At 39.8% G+C, this 20,055-nt stretch overlaps 1 protein-coding gene across 10 annotated transcripts in view; it reads left to right on the top strand.

Annotated features, from left to right (window-relative positions):
- Positions 1-20,055, top strand: part of HEMG2 (Flavin containing amine oxidoreductase family) — a 50,536-nt gene that overhangs the window by 19,600 nt on the left and 10,881 nt on the right. For 8 of the 10 annotated variants that reach the window (XM_088976913.1, XM_088976914.1, XM_088976920.1 and 5 more), the window contains 2 exons: positions 8,618-8,791; positions 9,032-9,106. In XM_088976913.1, the coding sequence (XP_088833039.1) occupies positions 8,618-8,791; positions 9,032-9,106 (249 nt within the window). The remainder of the gene's footprint in view (positions 1-8,617; positions 8,792-9,031; positions 9,107-20,055) is intronic. The other 2 variants (XM_088976917.1, XM_088976918.1) reach the window with 1 other exon arrangement.

A 20,055-nucleotide genomic window follows, 5' to 3' on the forward strand; every position in this document is an offset into this window, starting at 1 on the left:
GTAAGGGATCTCTCCTTGTCTTGGAAGATTCTTGCATTTCTTTCTTCCCAAATGGTCCAGAAAATGGCTGCTCTAAGACACCTTCACATATTTTTTTCCTCTTTTTGTTGGCCAAATAAAGGTAGAGGGAGAAAATAACAACTTTACGTCTGTTGGCTTGTTCCATCTACATCCAAACAAAGAAAAATTACAATCCCAAAGAGCTGCAACGAAGGAATAAGAAACCAGTAAGTGGTAGCAGTCCTCACCATGAGTTTTGCACATTATACACCAGTTTGGAGATAAACATAAAAAAGGCTTTTTCTTTGGCAAGTTTTCCAAAGTATTGATCTTCCCAAGGAACACCTCCCAACAAAAAATAACAACTTTGGGAGGAGCAGGCTTAGTCCAAACTTCTTTCACTGGGAAAGAGCCAAGACTAGTATCAATACAGAGGGATTTGAAAAAGGAGGAGCAGGCTAAGTCCATACATAAAAAAAAGGATTTTTCTTTTGCAAGTTTTCCAAAGTATTGATCTTCCCAAGGAACACCTTCTAGTAAAAAATAACAACTTTGGGAGGAACAGACTTAGTCCAAACTTCTTCCACTAGGAAAGTGCCAGGGCTAGTATCAGTACAGAGGGATTTGAAAAAGGAGGCACAGGTAAAGGAGCCTTTTGGAGCAAGGGCCCAAACTCTTTTGTCAGGAGTCAAAGGATCCAAACAGACATTGCTTAATAAACATAGAAGATCAGTGACACAAGCAAGTTCAATCTCCCTCAAGCCTCTATGGAAGCCAAAAACCCAATTCAAAGATAAGGGTAGGACTGGAGGGGAGAGAAAGGAAGAGATAGATTCTTTGTTATAAAAGGAAATATAATAAAGGGATGGAAACAAGTCTTTGAGAGGTAGTTCACCCACCCAAATGTCTTCCCAAAAGAGGGCTGAATTTCCAGAGCAAGCATCATACCTCTCAAAGACTTGTTTAATAAAGATAGAAGATCAGTGACACAAGCAAGTTCAATCTCATTCAAGCCCCTACAGAAGCCAAAATCCCAATTCAAAGAGGACTGAAGGGGAGAGAAAGGAAGAGATAGGTTCTTTGTTATAAAAGGAAATATAATAAAGGGATGGAAACAAGTCTTTGAGAGGTTGTTCACTCACCCAAATGTCTTCCCAAAAGAGGGCTGAATTTCCAGAGCAAGTATCATACCTTATGAATTGAAGAAAATTGGGAAGAATGCCATGTATTGCTTTCCAAGGTGTTGTTTGGGTAGCCTGGTGAGATACTCTAGCATCCCAACCAGAACTAGAATAGCCATGAATGCTATCGGCCACCCTATGCCACAAACTTTCTCTTTCCAATGGCCATCTCTAAAGCCACTTCCATAGTAAGGCTTCATTTTTAAGATCTATATTCCCTAGTCCCAAGCCCCCTGCCTCTTTATCGAATCGAATCAGGTCATATCTGAATTCAGTTTGATTACTTAAACTGTATGAATAGAATATCTGAATTCGAACGGTTATGATATTTGAATTATCTGAATTTGATTCAATTATGTCGAATCTGAAATTCGAAATCGGATTTTCAAATACTGTAGACATCCCTATATCTATTGATTTGGATAATGTGGCTTACCAAGTGTGATGGTTTTCTATTGTTGTGGCCAAACTCAAACTAACTGAGTTTAAATTGATGAGAACAATGCACAATGTGATTTTTCTAAATGCTGCTATACACTATTCAATAGGAAAACAAATCATATTTTGTAGGGATAGTTATTAGGTTATTAGTGTGTGTGTGGTTCCAGCCCCACACTTTATTTTATTATTCATTTCTTTATGTTACAGCCTTTGGTAGTTGGGCCTTGTTTATTTTTCATTTGTTTTTAAGTAGGGGTATTAGAGTAACTCCTCCTTTTGTAAGGTCATGAATATATATATATATATATATAGTGGGATGGCAGATTCAATCTAACCAAACCCCTCTTTTCTTCTTTCTTCTCCTCTCTCTTCTCCCTCCTTCTATTTGAATCTTAGTTGACTTCTTTTCTTTTTCTTCCTGAATTACATCAGAAAAACACATCTTTTTGATTCTTTTATTCAAGTTGGTATCAAAGCTTGGCGAGGAAAGACTAGGGTTCTCATGTGAGCTTGATCTGGTCGGCTACATAAGAATTCTTTAGAACTGGATTTTCTGCAGCAACACCTGGTTCTTGGAGGTTGCTGGAGTATTGGAGAATGCCCAAGAAATTGAAAGATTCTTGGAGATTGCCCGGTAACCAAGAAGAATCAGAGAAATAGGTGCGACCAAGATTAGGGTTTCAAACTGAGGTGGCGATCAGAGTTTTTTCTGAGAAAGGTAACTATCGGTTGAGACCAAGTTCTTGATGACTGTTCATTGCTGTGAATAAATTCTGGGTGTTTTTTCTCTAAATTTTTTAGTTTTTCAGCAGAAAAAAAAATTCCTTTTGGTTATTTTCTTGGAGTTTTTTGATCTGTTAGTGCTCTACATAGAATGGACAATGGAGAAGGCTGGAAGTGAGTTAAAAACACAGGGGGAAGGACTTTTTGGGACTGGTAGCATGACTGAAAATCCTTTCAGATTACCACTGTTAGGTTTGGTGGAACCAATTACTTGGAATGGGCCCAATCAACAATGATGGCCATTGGAGGTAGAGGTAAATTAAGTTATGTGACCGGAAACACAAAGAAGCCAGCCAAGGAAGACATATCACATCCAAAATGGGTTCAAGAGAATTATTTGGTGATGACTTGGCTATGCAACTCTATGTAGCCTCACATAAGCCGAAACTACCTTTGGGAAAAAACAACCAAAGAGATTTGGGGCAACATGAAGGAGACGTACTCCCAACTTCTTAATGTTGCTAGAGCTTATGAGCTGAAGTGTGAAGTGATTAATCTCAAGCAAGGGGAGAAGCTAGTCTCAGTGTACTTTGCTACTCTGAAATCCCTTTGGCATGAAATTGATCACTTGGAAACTATTAAGTGGGAAAGTCAGAGGGATGTAGCAACATATAGAAAACTGATTGAAACAAATAGAGTGTTTGAGTTCCTAGCTGGTCTAAACTCAGATTTTGACATTGTAAAACAACAACTTCTCACTAGGGAGAGTGTGACACTATCTCAAGCCTACTCATTGGTTCACAATGAAAAGAGTAGGAGGAAGGTTATGTTGTCATTTCAGCCTATAGAATCAGCCTTAGTAGCAGCAAAATCTAAGGTTGGAGGGGAGAAGGAAAGGGAAATGAAGAAGGAAGATAAAAGAGACACTTTTGTGATCATTGTAAGAAGCCAATACACTTGTTGGAAGTTGCATCCCCACCTGATGCCAGTGAGACTCAGGAACAAGAAGGGGAGTGCTAATGTGGCAATTATTACAGATAATGCATCCACTTCCAGCACAAGGACCACATCCTTAGATGCCCTAGCTATTGTCTGGGCTGCCTTGACACAATTGGAGAATAAAACTGGTATTTCTGAGTCATCATCTCAGCCTTCAACTACTACATTTGCTAATCCTACTTCAGCCTTTGCTCACATAGGTACAAGAGCTACAACATATCATACTTCAGCCCCAGGTAACACTAGACCTTTCTAGGTAATAGATTCAGGTGCTTCTGACCATATGATCAGTTTATCCACCTTGTTTACCACCTATTGTTTATCCCCTGGTAGAGACAAAGCATCTATTGCCGATGGCTCCCTTGTGCCTATTTCTGGCAAGGGAGACATTAGACTGTTTGATGCCATCTTCCTATCCTCAATTTTGCATGTTCCTAAGCTTAGCGCTAACTTGTTTTCAGTTGGTAGTATTACTAAGAATCAAAACTGTTTAATGACATTTTTTCTTGATTGTTGTGCTTTTCCGGATCTAGAAACGAGGAATGTGATTGGGATTGGCCATGAGATGAATGGACCTGCTTGAGCATCCACATGGGAAGCAGAGTGAAGTTGGGAAATTGTTTCTCTCAGTCTTTGAGTTAGATTATGCTTTAGCATAACCGATTAGGTAATTTGTCTTTTGGGTCTTTGAAGAGTCTGTTTCCAAATTTGTTTGATTCAGTCTAAGTGTCTAGTTTGAGGTGTGAAAGCTATGAACTTGCCAAACATTGTAGATCAACTTATCTTTGAGCAAGAAAAGAAGCAATCTTCCTTTTCAAATTGTGCATACAGATGTTTGGGGGCCATATCATACTCCTGCTATAGGGGGTACAACTACTTCTTGTTATTTGTTGACGATTATACCCGTTTCTCGTGGGTTTACCTTATGCACTTTCGAGATAAGGTCCCTTCTCTAACCCAGGTTTTCCATTAGATGGTACTGGCCCAATTTGAAGTCAGGATCAAAATTCTCAGATCCAATAATGCCAAGGAGTACTTTGCAAAACCCTTTGCATCATATCTCTTAGATCATGGGGTTATTCATCAGAGCACCTGTCCCCGTACACCTTAGTAGAATGGGGTTGCTGAGAGAAAAAATAGACATATCTTGGAGGTAGCCAGAAGCATCATGCTCAACTCTAATGTTCCCATATGCTTTTGGGGGGATGCAATCCATACAACAATTTACCATATTAATAGGATTCCTTCACGGGTTGTAGACATGAAAACACCATTCAACCTTTTGTATCCAGACAAGGACCTGTTCACTATTCCCCTTAAAACTTTTAGGTGTATTTGTTTTGTTCAAATTCTTGGACCTCATCGCTCCAAATTTGATTCCAAAGCTGCTAAACGTATTTTCCTTGGGTATGTACAAAATCAAAAGGGACATTGCTGTTATGAGCTTGTTTCAGGGAGGCGTTTGTGTCCATGGATGTCACTTTTTTTTTTGAGGATATGCCCTACTATCATAGGGCTTCTCCTCAGGGGGAGAGTAGTGAGGAAAGGATTTCAGCCCCAAAAGTTCCATTACCTATCCCAGTACTGAGGGGGAGTGTCGTGAAGAGGGTTGTCAGAAGTGTAGGGAGTTGAGAGTGTACCACAGACAGTAGTGGAGGCAGGTTGATTTTCGTCCTCAACAGTTCAGGCCAATCCCAACACCTTCTACAGTTCCAGATCTAGGCACTACCACTACTCCCACTTTTGAGCCCATAGTTGCAGATACTTTGCCTAACACTATTGAGCCTTAGCCTCATTCTTCAGATGACCTTGATCTCCCAATTGCAATTCGTAAAGGGAAGTGCTGTTGTACTTCATCCACTGCTCATTGTATCTCCAAATTCCTTTTTTATGATTGTCTCTCAGAATCCTATAGATCTTACCTGATATCTATTGCTACTATTCCTATACCCAGAACAGTGCAAGAAACTCTATTGATAACCTGATTGGAAAGAAGCGATGAAAGTAGAGATGGATGCTCTTGTTAAGAACAACACATGGGAACTAGTTGACTAGCCTGAGAGGAAGAAACCTATTGGATGTAGATGGGTGTTTACTGTGAAATATAATGCCGATGGTTTTGTAGAGAGGTATAAGGCCAGATTGGTTGCAAAGCGATTCACACAAACTTATGGCGTAGATTATATGGAAACTTTTGCACCAATTGCCAAGATGAACACTATCAGAGTCCTACTATCTATTGCTGCAAATTTTTTATGGCCACTATTTTAGATGGATGCCAAGAATGCATTCCTCAATGGAGATTTGCAAGAAGAGTACATGGAGTTACCCCATGGTTTTTATAGTATAGAAGCAGGAAAGAAAGTTTGTTGACTAAAAATGGCTTTATATGGGCTGAAACAATCTCCAAGAGCCTGGTTTGATAGGTTTAGACTGGCTTTGGAAAAATTTGGTTACATATAGGCTCAGTCAGATCATACTCTCTTCTTTAAGAAGACAAACTCTTCCTTGACCCTACTTGTTGTCTATGCGGATGATATTGTGGTAACATGAAGTGATATTGAAGAGATTGAATCTCTTAAGTAGCATCTTCACAAGGAATTTGAAGTGAAGGACTTAGGGGAATTGCGCTATTTCCTGGGAATTGAGGTAGCTCGACCTAAGCATGGCATTTTTATCTCTCAAAGAAAGTATGCTCTTGGCTTATTGGAAGAAATTAGGAAGTTAGGAGTAAAGCTTGCTGACACACCCATTGAGTTGAACCATAAAATAAGTGTAGAAAGTGGAGAACTTCTTGAGGACAGGGCTATGTATCAAAGGTTGGTTGGGAAATTTCTTTATCTTTGCCTAACTCGACTGGATATTTCATATGCTGTCAGTGTTGTTAGTTAGTACATGCATTCTCCTAGGACCATTCACCTTCTTGTGGTGGAAAGGATACTTGCTTACTTGAAGAGATGCCTAGGGAGAGGCATACTCTTTAGGAATAGTGGTCACATGAAAATAGAAGTATATACAGAAGCTGATTGGGCTGGATGTATTGATGACAGAAGGTCTACATCTGGGTATTGTGCACTTGTGGGGGAAATCCTGTTTCCTAGAGAAACAATAAACAAAATGTTGTTGCTTGCTCCAGTGCTGAAGCTGAATATAGGTCCATGGCCAATGGTGTTGCAGAAGTGTTATGGCTGAGATCTTTGCTTGATGAGTTGGAAATTGATTATGAGAAACCTCTGATGCTGTATTGCAATATTCAAGCTGCAATTAATATTGCCCACAATCCAATAAAGCATGATAGGACTAAGTATATCGAGGTGGACAGACATTTTATCCAAGAACGAGTTGCATCTCAAGAAGTGTGTCTTTCTTATATTGCCTCAGACATACAGTTAGTTGATCTCTTTACTAAAGCAGTCACAAAAATCAAGTTGGAGACAGATTTGCTCAAGTTGGGAATGACAAATATCTACTCCCAACTTGAGGGGGTGTGTAGAGATAGTTATTAGGTTATTATGTGTGTGTGGTTCCAGCCCCACTTTATTTTATTATTTATTTCTCTATTGTTTCTACTGTTGCTACAGTAGTCCGAACCAGTAAGGAGAAGAAGAAAGAGAAGGAGAAGAAGAAGAAGAGGAGAAGAAGAAGATGAAAGAACTGTCGAACCTGATAGCTAAACCCTATCAGTCGACCTCTTAATAGTGATTAGGCTCTAATTAAATGTACAAGGATTAAACTGCCCCTACTTAAGTATGAGACAGAGAACCTCTAATAAGACTGCCACATAAACTCATAACTTAACCAAGGTGAGTTGACTAATCTACCCTTATTCGGCTAACTCTAACATCTATGTTACAGTCTTTGGTAGTTGGGCCGCTTGGGCCTTGTTTATTTTTCTTTTGCTTTTTAAGTAGGGGTATTAGAGTAACTCCTCCTTTTGTAAGGTCATGAATATATATATATATATATATATATATATATATATATATATATATATATATTATTTAGTGGGGCAGCAGATTCAATCTAACCGAACCCCTTTTTTCTTCTTTCTCTTCTCCTCTCTCTTCTCTCTCCTCTTCGAATCTTAGTTGACTTCTTTTCTTTTTCTTCCTGAATTACATCAGAAGAACACATCTTTTTGATTCTTTTATTCAAGTTATTTCTACCTAATTTTCTTAGTGTTTTGCTTAACTTGGAAAGCAGTGCTGAATATTTGAGTAACATGCCAATTGCAAGATACGAATCAAGCGTGCCAACCTCAGTTTGGAATTTTCTAAACTAGTATTCGCGTTTTTGAAAATTAAAAAAAATTGTTTTTCACTGCCATTTTACATGCAACAAACACCACAAATAGCAGTTTAAAAAAAGGTTCCTTTCCTCCATTTTATTGCAACCAAGGAGCCTATTGAATTTGTCTATCAAAGGCATGTTTATCTGTTTTTCATTTGTCAGGAAGAAGAATGTGTACTAAACTCAGAATGCATTCGCATTTAGGAATATATGGCAAAAGGAATGCACCGGATCATATGTAGCCCCTCCTGCTCCCAACACCCCTCTTCCAAAAAATAAAATAAAAGAAAATAAGACAAAGCAAAACAAAAGAAAATAAGGCTTCAGAATTCATTGCTCCTGAAGGTTTCCCTTGATATACTAGTAGACTTTGTATACATGTAGGGTTCTTGTTGCTCCAATCTATGAACGTTCCATTTAGGAAGTCTTCCATGCCAACTTGTTCATTTTTCTTTTTCATGATTCTCATCTCATAGTTACAGAAATGAGAGCAAGCATGACAAAAGTGACTGCTATGGAGGCCCTTAAATGACAAGATGTAAACAGGGGTTTTTGTTCAAATGCATAGGGTTATGAAGATCTTACATTACTGATTTGTGGTTTAAGACCTCTGTAGCTCACACCTGTGTAATTAAATATTTATCTACAAATTAAGCCTTTTGTCAGAAAAAAACCTCTAGGAAAGCTGGAATTTCAGAATCAGAATTATCTCATATTGTGTTGTGTAAGAATATTGATAAGGTGACAATCTTTTCTTATTATATTGGTCACTGTTTGATCAAAACAGAAAATAAATCAATAAAATATCTGTCATTTTTATTGTTTAATAATATATCTATGTTATGTCTTAACATTTTTTTTGTTTCAGTAATGATTCCACCTGCAATAAGGAGTTTTTTTCTCTTTTAAAAAATAATAGTTTAATGGGGGAAAAATTATGCCTTAATATCCACTCCAGTTCCTCACCTCTTTATCTGTGGCAGAGACTCACTGACACACTATGTGAAGAGCTTGGCAAAGATAATCTGAAACTGAAGTCAAAAGTACTATCTTTGTCTTATAGCCATGATGAAAACTCTGACAATTGGTCAGTTTCATTTGCTGCAAAACATGATGACCCCTCACAAAAGCAATATTTTGATGCAGTCATTATGACGGTGAGTATGCCAGTTCCACATGGAACTACACATTTAGTTCTTCATATATAAATGAAAATAATAGTGACATTGGCTATAGAGATACACCAAATTTAAGGAACTTAGTAAAATTGACCTGAGTGCAGTATTGCACATTTTGTTTTATTTCTCCTCTTCTTCCATTCTATCGTCCTGATTTCTTTTTTCAACTTTAATGTTGGGAAATATATTGTTATGGAGAACGCAATTGTTTTTCCTCAGGCTCCACTATGTAACGTTAAAGATATGAAGATAACAAAAAGAGGAAAACCATTTGTGCTTGACTTTCTTCCAGAGGTAGGAAATCCTTCTTCTGAATTTGCAGTAGTTTTTGCTTTTTACACATTTGCATGCTTACTAATGTTGTGTGGAATCATATTTATCTTATGTTTAAGTTGTCAAGTATAAATGAAGATATAATAAGCATTCTAATAGAATACATTCATCCTCGCATGAACTTTTGGAAGGCAAGCATGTGCATCTTTGCCCTGCATTGAGGAATTGTAAGCCTGTGATGGTTTGTTTACATCTTCTTGTTCATTCTAATTTCTATTTGACATTTCCTGGGTAATATACATGTGGTTCTATTGCTTATTCCTTATTAAAAAGGAAGGTAGATGTTAATTGAGTTGGTACCTTGTGATGGGAATAGTTTGTTTACAAGGGCACCCATTGGATGATGTAAAGCTCAAATTGCATTTCTTTCACTGTTATCTTAACCACCCAAATAATTTTCAATAAAAGGATATCTTTAATGTTCCAAAAAATTATAGTTGGGGCTTAGGCAGCTATTTGATGCCAATTGGTTTTGTTGATGTAAGAGGGAGAGTGATGCCTAGCACAATATCTCTCGAATCAGAAATTATTCTTCAAGATCTTCCATCTCTTCAAGAGTGGATATCACTTCCAAGGGCTGATTCTTGTAGTTCATGTGGTCATTGACAATTGTAGAGTCAACAGAAACTATAGTCTTCTCTTCCATGACTTTCTGTTGCGAGCCTCTTTCAATTCTCTTAAGATTATTTGTAGTTCATACATAACAATAAAGGAGAACAACCAGACACAATGTCCACCATATCTTTCAATCTAACAATAGTACCTAAATGAACCCATTTGTATCAGGCAGCAAAACCTGGTATTTGGGCTTCCAAGAACTCCAAAGGAAACTTCAATGTTAAGGAACTTAAGAACTTCCAGATTATGATAGTGTCCAAAAACTATATATAATCTGAAAACCTCGTTTTGGATCAGAATAGCTCCGCCCAACAGTCTATTCATTTTGATTGTAATTGTTTCCAGTATACCATGATTGTTGTACTTTCACCGAGATCTAGTAATAGTGCCCCTTCTCGATTCATATGACTTCAGAGACCAAACATGGGGCCAGGGGCATCCAAGACACCATTTGTGATGTGATGCTTAATGTAACTAATCCCAAGAACTAAATATCTTTCTAGTGTCAGCAGTGTCTGGGATCCGCCCTATGATTTGAAAAATATTTTAGGGTAAAGTCTAAATCTGGACAATTATCTCTTTCATCCTGCTACTGGTTCTCTGGAATGGTATGATTCCTTTCCTGCAGAGATGTTAAATGATAGATAAGGGATTCTTTTTCATTCTCTCAATTACTATTCAACTCTTATAAGTGCAGAACAATCAGAGCTTTTTTTCCTGAGAGCCAGAGTATTGCAATGACATTCTTTGTGTACGATCATTTAGAGAAAAAATTAAAGATGACTTTGGTTTCTGGAATTTTGGATTGCCAGGAACAAAGTTGCATAACTCTAGAAACAATACCTCATCTAACTTACCAACATGTTATTTATTTATTTATTTATTATTGGTGACAATAACTTTCTTTGTTAATTTATAAAAAAATGTCTGCTATTTACATGAAGTATTTCAGTCATTGCACTTTTTAGGCTTGTATTGCTGCCTAACCCATGGATCTTTCCATCTAATTAAATTACTAATCATTCTCCATAGGAATGGTCCCTCTAAACAATTGTGTTCTGGTGACACCTTGTTTAGATTAGCCAATGCATCTACAATGCAGTTGGTGCTATTATGTGATCTTTGAAACTAGGTGAAACTAGATCCTATCTCTTTAGTTAGATGTCTTGATATATATTTTTCCAGGGCCCCACTGTTGTTCTTAAGCCAGCCTGTAATGGTTACCTTTGGATCCCCCTCTACAAACAATTGGTTATAGTTGAGATCCTATGCAACTCTTAGATCTTGGGGTACAAGTAACGGCTCTTCTTTATTGAGTTACCATGCTCTACAGGGCCTGAATATGGTGCTGCTATTTTGCCAACATGATGTCTAAATACTCCTCCAATGCCTGATTTCCCTGGGTTTCCCATATCATACCCATCAAAATTCAACTTGGTATTGTTTGCCAGGGGGTGGGGGTGGGGGGATATGTGACGTGTTGCCAGCCTCTAATAATGTCATTCATTGATGAGTAAAAAGTGGTCAATGTTTTTTCTTCTTTCTTTTCTTTTCTTTTTGTTGTATTGATCAGCAACAGGCATAGATTTTATTAATACTGAGAATGAGTACAAGCATTTAGGTAGGTGGATAGCCTCAGCTAGCAACCTCAAGATTTAAAGATACAAGAGATCCTCAATTAACGAACCCCAGAACATATTCTCTTGTTACCCCCTATTTTGGTAACCCATCAGCTAAACCATTTGAAGCCCAGGGTACCCAACTGATGCTAGTTTTTATCTGCCTCATCATGTTTCTTATCTCCTTGACTATATGGTTATAAAAACAAGTTTCCTCCTGATTATTCTTCAGCCAGCTTGTGACTACCTTGGGATCACCTTCAATCACAACATTTGTGCATAGGGGTGCAAATGGATCGGATCATGATCCGGTCCAAGATCCGATCCTATTTGGTCGAATCTGGATCACCCCTGTTCAGATCAGATCGGGTTCAGATCACCCCTATCCGATCCAATGTATATTATATATTTATAAATATAAATATATATAATACTGTAGAGAAGATGGGCCGAATGGCCCATAGGTTGCTTATTATTTCTTGTTATTTATGTTTCTTTTCTGTAATGGGCCTTGTTCTGGGTCCATCCTGTCAATATTAAGTTCTGTGTAAAATTTTGCCCAACTAAGGGCCTCCTTGTAATTATTCAAATATTTCTAACAAAACAGTGTTAGGGGGCTGAGAGAGAGAGTGAGTTCGAAATCCTCTTCTCAGACCCTCATTGTCAAACCCTCAACTCTCTTCTCTTCAGTTTTCTTCATGGTATCAGAGCATCCCTGAACTTCAGTATCCTAGGGCTGGAAGCTTGACTCGTGTTGCCTGATTCTTGGAGGTCATTGGAATGCCCAAGACTTGAATCTCTTGGAGAAGTGGTTTGGTGGCCAGGAAGAATTAGAGAAAAGAAAAAGGGGAAGAGGAACAGTTCGGTTCTGTTGAAGCTCAAAACTGTAAGTTGTGCTCAGATTTCTGAGTTCAGTTTTCTTCTGGTGCGAAACTGTAAGTTGTACACAGATTTCTGGGTTCAGTTTTCTTTCGGTTGTTCTGTATTGCTTTTGACTGTGTTTGGACTGTTGAACTGTCCGAAAGCTTTGGTTCTTCTGTACTACCTTCGGCTGCCATTGAATCTGGTTTAACCCAGAAATTTCTAGGCTGTTTTTCACTCCTTATTGGACTGTCAAACAACCGAAACAACCCAGTAACAAGGCTGCAGATTGTTGCTTATATCTGGCTGTTTTTGGGGGGCTGTACGAACTGTTCTTGAGGCCTTTTTTTTCTCCTCTTGACAGTGGGGTTGTCTCTATTGCCCACACTGTGTTTGTAAAAAGGGTACTTCGGCTGAGTATCTAGAAGTTTCTGTTTTACTTCTTGAAGGCTGAACTCAGTGTATTGCCTTCTTGTGGTCGGCTGAACTCTGTTCTTGCTTGTCCTTATTCAGTATACTTGTAGAAGTCATCTGAAATCATATTTGGAGTGTTTACATGATGTACTCCTCAGAGTTTGAAAACAAAAGTGGTGCTGAATATGGACTAGTTCAGGGGACTCCAAGTGACTCCTTATTGACTATGACCACAGTTAAACTAGATGGAACTAATTATCTGGCATGGTCACAATCAGTAAAGATTCATGTATATAGTAGAGGAAAGTGGGGGTTCATTTCCGGGAGTAAGAAGGCTCCCCCAGAAGATGATCCATCCTATGAGAAGTGGATGCAAGAAAATTACACTGTCATTGGGTGGCTTCTGAACTCAATGCAGCCACAAATCAGTCAACACTACCTATGGATGAATTCAACAAAGGAAATTTGGGACAGTGTTGCAGAAACCTATTCCCAAAAACTCAATGTGGCCTGAGCATATAAATTGAGAAGTGATGTAAAGAATTTAAGGCAAGGAGAGAAACCTCTTGCTGTATATTTCTCAACCCTTAAGTCTCTATGGCAAGAGATTGACCTAATAAAAGTTGTAACTTGGGACACCACCAATGATGCTGAACCCTAAAGAAAATTGGTTGAAAGGAACATGGTTTTTGAGTTCTTAACTGGATTAAACCTAGAATATGATATCACAAAACAAAATATTCTTTCCAAGGAGTGTGTCTCTTTCTCACAAGTTTATGCATTGGTGAGTAGTGAATGTAATCTGAAGAGCTATACTCGAAGTAGCAAGGAAGAGAAGAGAACCACAGAACTGAAGAGAATGTCGAACTGTACTATCCAGTCGACCAATCCTTTATTTTTAGATGAATATAGTACAAGGTACAAGAAATTACTGGGATGCCCCTGATTAGTGATGGGACACCCAGATGACTTAAATCATTAAACAGGATTAGGCCCATTAACACAAGCCCAGTTACAAGATAAGTTAAACATAAGAATGGGCTAATAAGAACTCTTATCAGCCGAACATCACTCTAACATTCTAACACTCCCCCTCAAGCTAAGCATGAATGTCAATCATGTTTAGCTTGCCAAGTATGTCCCTGAACTTCGTTGATGCCAGCCCTTTAGTTAATACATCTGCAATCTGCATCTCTGATGGAGTATAAGGCACACAAAGTTCTCCTGAAATAATTCTCTCTCTGACAAAGTGTCGATCAATTTCAATATGTTTTGTCCTGTCATGCTGCACAGGATTGTTGGCAATGTTGATAGCAACTTTATTATCACAATACAGCTTGAGAGGACCCTCAGTCTTGATACCAAGCTCATTAAGGAGAGTCCTGAGCCATAAGAGTTCAGCAACCCTGTGTGCCATAGTCCGGTATTCTGCTTCTGCACTTGATCTAGCCACAACATTCTGCTTCTTACTACGCCATGTGACTAGGTTTCCTCCCAAGAATGTACAGTAACCTGAGGTTGATTTTTTGTCTCCAACGGACCCAGCCCAATCAGCATCAGTGTAGGCTTCAATTTCAAGTCTACTATTTTTTCTGAATAGAATTCCTTTCCCTGGGCAAGTCTTCAAGTATCTGAGGATTCTTCCCACTGCTCTCATATGAGGGGTCTTTGGTGAGTGCATGAATTGACTGACAACATGCACTGCATAGGCAATGTCTGGCCGAGTAAGGGATAAGTATATCAGTTTTCCTACCAACGTTTGGTACCTTTCCTTATCACAGTATTCCTCACCCATTGATTCTTGTAATCCATGGCTTGGTTCTATTGGAGTGTTTGCTGGACTGCACCCCATCATGCCTGTTTCCTCTAGGAGATCTAGCACATACTTTCTTTGACATATGTAGATTCCTTCTCTTGATCTAGCAACTTCAATTCCAAGAAAGTATCTCAGATTTCCCAGGTCTTTGATCTCAAATTCTGAAGCTAAGAACTCCTTCAGCCTCTTCATCTCTTTCACATCATTTCCAGTAATCACCATATCATCCACATACACAATGAGTGCTGTAAGTTTGTCATCCTGTCTCCTTGTAAACAATGTATGATTTGCACTGCTCTGAGTGTACCCTACTTTCTTCATGGCCAAACAAAGTCTCTCAAACCATGCCCGGGGAGATTGCTTCAAACCATATAATGCTTTCCTTAGTTTACATACCTTCTTTCCAACATCATATCCAGGTGGGGGTTCCATGAATACCTCTTCATGAAGATCACCATTTAGGAAGGCATTCTTCACATCCAGCTGATGAAGTTCCCAAGAGAATTTTGCTGTTAGTAACAGTAGAACCCTGATTGTGTTGAGCTTTGCTACTGGGGCAAAGGTTTCCTTGTAGTCAATTCCTTCCTTTTGTGTAAATCCCTTTGCCACAAGTCTGGCCTTGTACCTCTTAATTGACCCATCTTCCCTGTGCTTTACTGTGGATACCCACTTGCACCCAACAGTGCCTTTCCCTTCTGGCAGGTCCACCAATTCCCTTGTCTTTGCTTTCATTAGGGCTTTCATCTCCTCATTCATGGCTTCTTTCCACCTTGGATCAGATGCCGCCTCTGAATACCTGGAAGGGACACATACAGAGGAAAGAGCAGACACAAAGGAATGATAGGCAGGGGATAAGTGTGAGTAAGAAACATAATTGGCTATGGGATGCCGAGTGGTACAAGAACGAACAGGCTTACGGAGAGCAATAGGAAGATCCAAATCTGAATTGAGTGAATCAGAATTACCTTGGATTGCAGAGACAGATTGATCTGAGTTCAACTGGTTGCAATCATGAGGTTGAGGGGCGTTCTTCCTTCTACTGTATGTAAGTATCTCTTTCTCTTGTTTACTGGAACCTTCAGAAGCATCAGCCGAATCTGGAGAAGCAACTGGCACAGTGGAAGTCTCACTAGGTTGACCCGGAATGTTACAGCTAGTAGTAGTGGAAGGTGATGAAATGGGAACAAAAAAGAAGGGAGAATGAGAATCCTCTTCCAACCCACTACTCTCCCCCTGAAGAGGATTCTGAGAAGACTGGAAATAGGGTTGAGACTCAAAAAAGGCTACATCCCTAGTGACATATTTTTTCTTGGAGACAGGATCATAACACTTATACCCCTTCTGCGTAGGAGAGTACCCAAAAAATAGTCCCTTTGTAGCCTTAGGATCCAGCTTGGTCTTCTTTGGATCTTTCACATGTATGAAGCATGTACAACCAAAAACCCGCGGGGGAAGAGGAAATTCTGGAAGAGTGGGACACAAAGCAGAGAAAGGGGTCTTCATACCCAGTACCTTAGATGGCATCCGATTTATCAGGTATGATGCAGTGAGAATAGCTTGAGACCAATATTGCTTGGGCACATTGTGCTGGAAAAGAAGGGCTCAAGCTGTCTCCAATAGATGCCTGTTCTTGCGCTCAGCAACCCCATTTTGCTGAGGGGTGTAAGCACATGATGATTGATGTAACATGCCTGCATCTTCCATGAATGAGTTCAGGGATATTTCAAAGTATTCAACTGCATTGTCTGAACGGAATTGCTTGATCTTTTTATCAAATTGTGTTTCAACCATCTTGCAAAACATCATAGTTATCCGGGGAACTTCTTCACGTCCTTTCAACAGATAAATCCAAGTGCACCGAGAATAATGGTCAATAAAACTGATAAAGTAACGGAAGCCATCAATGGAAACAATGGGTGAAGGACCCCAAACATCAGAATGAACCAAATCAAAAGGGGCTTGAATTTCATTACTAGAAATTGGATACATTGATCTACATTGTTTTGACATTTGACACACATCACAAATTAAACTCTGACTCGGAATGCCCCTACATAATTCGGGAAACAACATTGCTAAGGAAGAAAAGGACAAATGACCTAGCCTAGCATGCCACAAGTGCAGCCTAGCTATTGACTCCACACTTTCCGGACTAGTAGTAGAAGCTTGCAAGGCTGAGCTGACATCTTCATCAAAATAGTAGAGGCCCCCATACTCATGACCACTCCCAATCGTTCTCCTCGTCAATCTGTCCTGGAAGACACAATGAGAAGGAAAGAAAGTTATACTGCAGTTCAAGTTTTTTGTAAGCTTTGAAACAGACAACAAATTTGAGGTAAGACTAGGAACATGTAGGACTGATTTAAGAGAGAGATCCTTGCTTAGGTCAACCACCCCCTTTCCAGAGATGGTGGAGAGGGACCCATCAGCTACTCTCATCTTATCTTGGCCAGACAACAAATGATATATGGAGAATAAGGAGGACATATGTGTCATATGGTCAGTGGCTCCGGAATCAATCACCCAAGAGGTAGAATTAATGGAACTAGATGCACTAAATGCAGAGGTTGTACCTGATTTGGCAAGAGAGGTGGAAGCTAAAGAATTGTTCTTCAGACGGGCTAATGCCCGACTGAGAACCTCTACCTCACTAGCTGTGAAGCCCAAAGTACTTGGTCCAGAGGAGTCGGCAGCCTGCCTTGCGGTGGAAGATGACACTGTCTGAATACTCTATGAGTTGTCACTACTGTTGTTGGTGGCAAGATTCCCACTTGCTGTGTGGCCCTTATGTTGCCTTTTGTCCTTTCTCAGAGCAGCTGGCTTCAGATGAGGGTACAGGACCCAACATTTCTCCTTTGTGTGTTTCTCACCACCACAATGTGTACACTTGAGGGACTTCTTGTCTGAAAATCTATTCCCCTTAGTGGAGACTAAGGTTGAATGTTCTCCAGGTAGTTCTGTTGACTGTGTCTGGGAGTCAACTTGCATCTCCTTTTCCTTACTTCTTCATTCCTCACCAGGTAGTAGACATGGTGAAGCTCAGGTAATTCATCTCTCCCTAGAATCTGTGACCTTATACCTTCATATACAGGGTCAAGACCCGCTAGAAACTTGAAGGCTCTGCCCTCCTCAATCTGCTTATCATGCCTCCCCTTATCATTAGCATTTTCCCAATTCTAAATCAATTGGTGGTCAAGCTCTTCCCAGAGGCCTTCCAGTGTTGCAAAGTAGGTTGCCACGGACATGTCTCCTTGCCTTAGGGCTGCAATGTCTTGGTTCAGCCTGTAGATTCTAGCATTGTTCTTTTTCTGGCCATATGTCTTTGATAATTTCTCCCAAATTTTAGCAGCTGTGGCGAAGTGATGAACGGTTCTGGCCACCCTAGGAGTCATAGAGGCCAGCAACCAAGACATGACTGTGGCATTTTCCTTGCGCCACACGGTGTATTCAGGACTGCCAATTTCTGGTTGTTTCTTGTCTCCATCCAAATAGCCTGTGAGCTCACGAGAGGTAATGAACAACATTGCTGAGACAGACCATTCTCTGAAGTTATACTCATCTAGCAGCACACTTGTAATCTGCAAGCTGTGCAGATTAGGGTTTTCCAGGTTTGAGGACCTTGTAACAAGTCTGTTATCTCTAGAGGAAACTTCACCGGATAGTGAGGACATCCTGATTTCAGTCCAAGAGTTGTTCACAGTGCTGTAGGTGGTTCTGTTTAGGACTGGCCGAAGTGGTCACAGTGTTCACAGTGCTGGTAGAAGTGTTCACAGTTCGGGTACTGTGCAATGCTGTTTAGGACTGGTCGAAGTAACTGAACCAGTTCACAGTGCTAGTAACTGAAGTTACTTCAGTTAGGGCTTGTTCTGCAACCTGAAGTAACTGTGCAGTGCAGTAACTGAACTTCACAAAGTAGGACTGATAACCGACCTGAAGAGAATCTGTAGCTAAAGTTACCACAGTTCTGCCCAAGTCTTGCTGGGGCACGAAGCTGCAACTGTAGAGAAGGCTAAGTCTTTACCACTTGTTCTACGCAAGTCTTGCTGGAGCACAAAGCTGCAACTGTAGAGGAAGCTCTCCCCCTTTCGACTAGTGCTAGGACTGCTGAAATCAGTCCTCAACGAGGTCCGTCCTATACAGACCTCTCTTAGTAGCCCAATAGCTACTATTTGCTGGAGATAATCTAGTAGGACATCTACTTCTGGGTCTTACTTCCCTTGAGTCCTACAACCAAGAGAAACCCTAGGTTCGAACTTGCTTTACTCTCTTACACTCCTAGGTCTTCACTACAGCAACCCAGAAAAGGAAGAGAGAAGATGAAAAGACAGCAAGAGAAAAGAGTGCGCCTGCTGAAACCAGGAAGGAGCTAATGTTCTGATACCATGTAATTTGAAGAGCTATACTCGAAGTAGCAAGGAAGAGAAGAGAACCATAGAACTGAAGAGAATGTCGAACTGTACTATCCAGTCGACCAGTCCTTTATTTATAGATGAATATAGTACAAGGTACAAGAAATTACTGGGATGCCCCTGATTAGTGATGGGACACCCAGATGACTTAAATCATTAAACAAGAGTAGGCCCATTAACACAAGCCCAGTTACAAGATAAGTTAAACATAAGAATGGGCTAATAAGAACTCTTATCAGCCGAACATCACTCTAACATTCTAACAGTGAAGAGAGCAGAAGGGCTGTTCAGGTTCAAGGGGCTGATATTAATGATCACTTTGCCAATATGGGGATTAAACCTAAAGGTAATGCTGGAACTTCTAGTGGCACAGGAAAGAAAGAAGTTATATGTGAGTACTGCAAGAAACCGAAGCACACCAAAGACAAGTGCTGGAAGTTACATCCTAATCTTGTTCCCATTCGGTTTCAGAAAAAAACATGATAGTAAAAGATCAAGAAGTGCAAATGTAGCTGCCAGGCCAGATAGTGAAGAGATGTCTGCTTCTGCACAGTTGGCAGCCAAGATAGCAGAATATGAAAAGTTTGGGAAGATGATCAGTCAGCTGAGTGATGTGACCTCTCCTTCCAACCCTTCAGGAAATTCTACTACTTCAGCATTTGCTCATTCAGGTATAAGGGCTTCTGCCAATCATGCTACCACTTCAGGTAGTCTCAAGATTCCTTGGATTATTGACTCAGGTGATTCTGACCATATGACCAATTTGTCTACCTTTCATATGACTTACTTCCTGGACGTGATAAAATCACTTTAGCTGATGGTTCACTTGCCCCTATCTCTGGTAAGGGAACCATCAAGGCTATGAATTTCTTGTACCTACCTTTTGCCCTTCATGTACCTAAACTAAATACAAATCTGTTGTCTGTGAGTAGTTTAACCAAGTCACTAAACTGTTGTGTAACGTTTTTTCCTTCCTACTGTGTTTTTCAGGATTTGGAGTCTCAGAAGGTGATTGGGAGTGGCCATGAGGCGAACGGAATATACCTGCTTGATACTCCGAGACAATGCACTGATAATCTTGGGAATGTTGCTCTTGGATCTGTCTCTTCAGAGTCTGTTAGTCGGATTATGTTGTGTCATTATCGTTTTGGTCATCTGTCTTTTTTTGCCTTG

Source organism: Nelumbo lutea, chromosome 3 (genome assembly GCF_056320005.1).
Source record: "Nelumbo lutea isolate HS-2025 chromosome 3, American lotus-T2T, whole genome shotgun sequence".
In the NCBI taxonomy this organism is placed as follows: Eukaryota; Viridiplantae; Streptophyta; class Magnoliopsida; order Proteales; family Nelumbonaceae; genus Nelumbo; species Nelumbo lutea.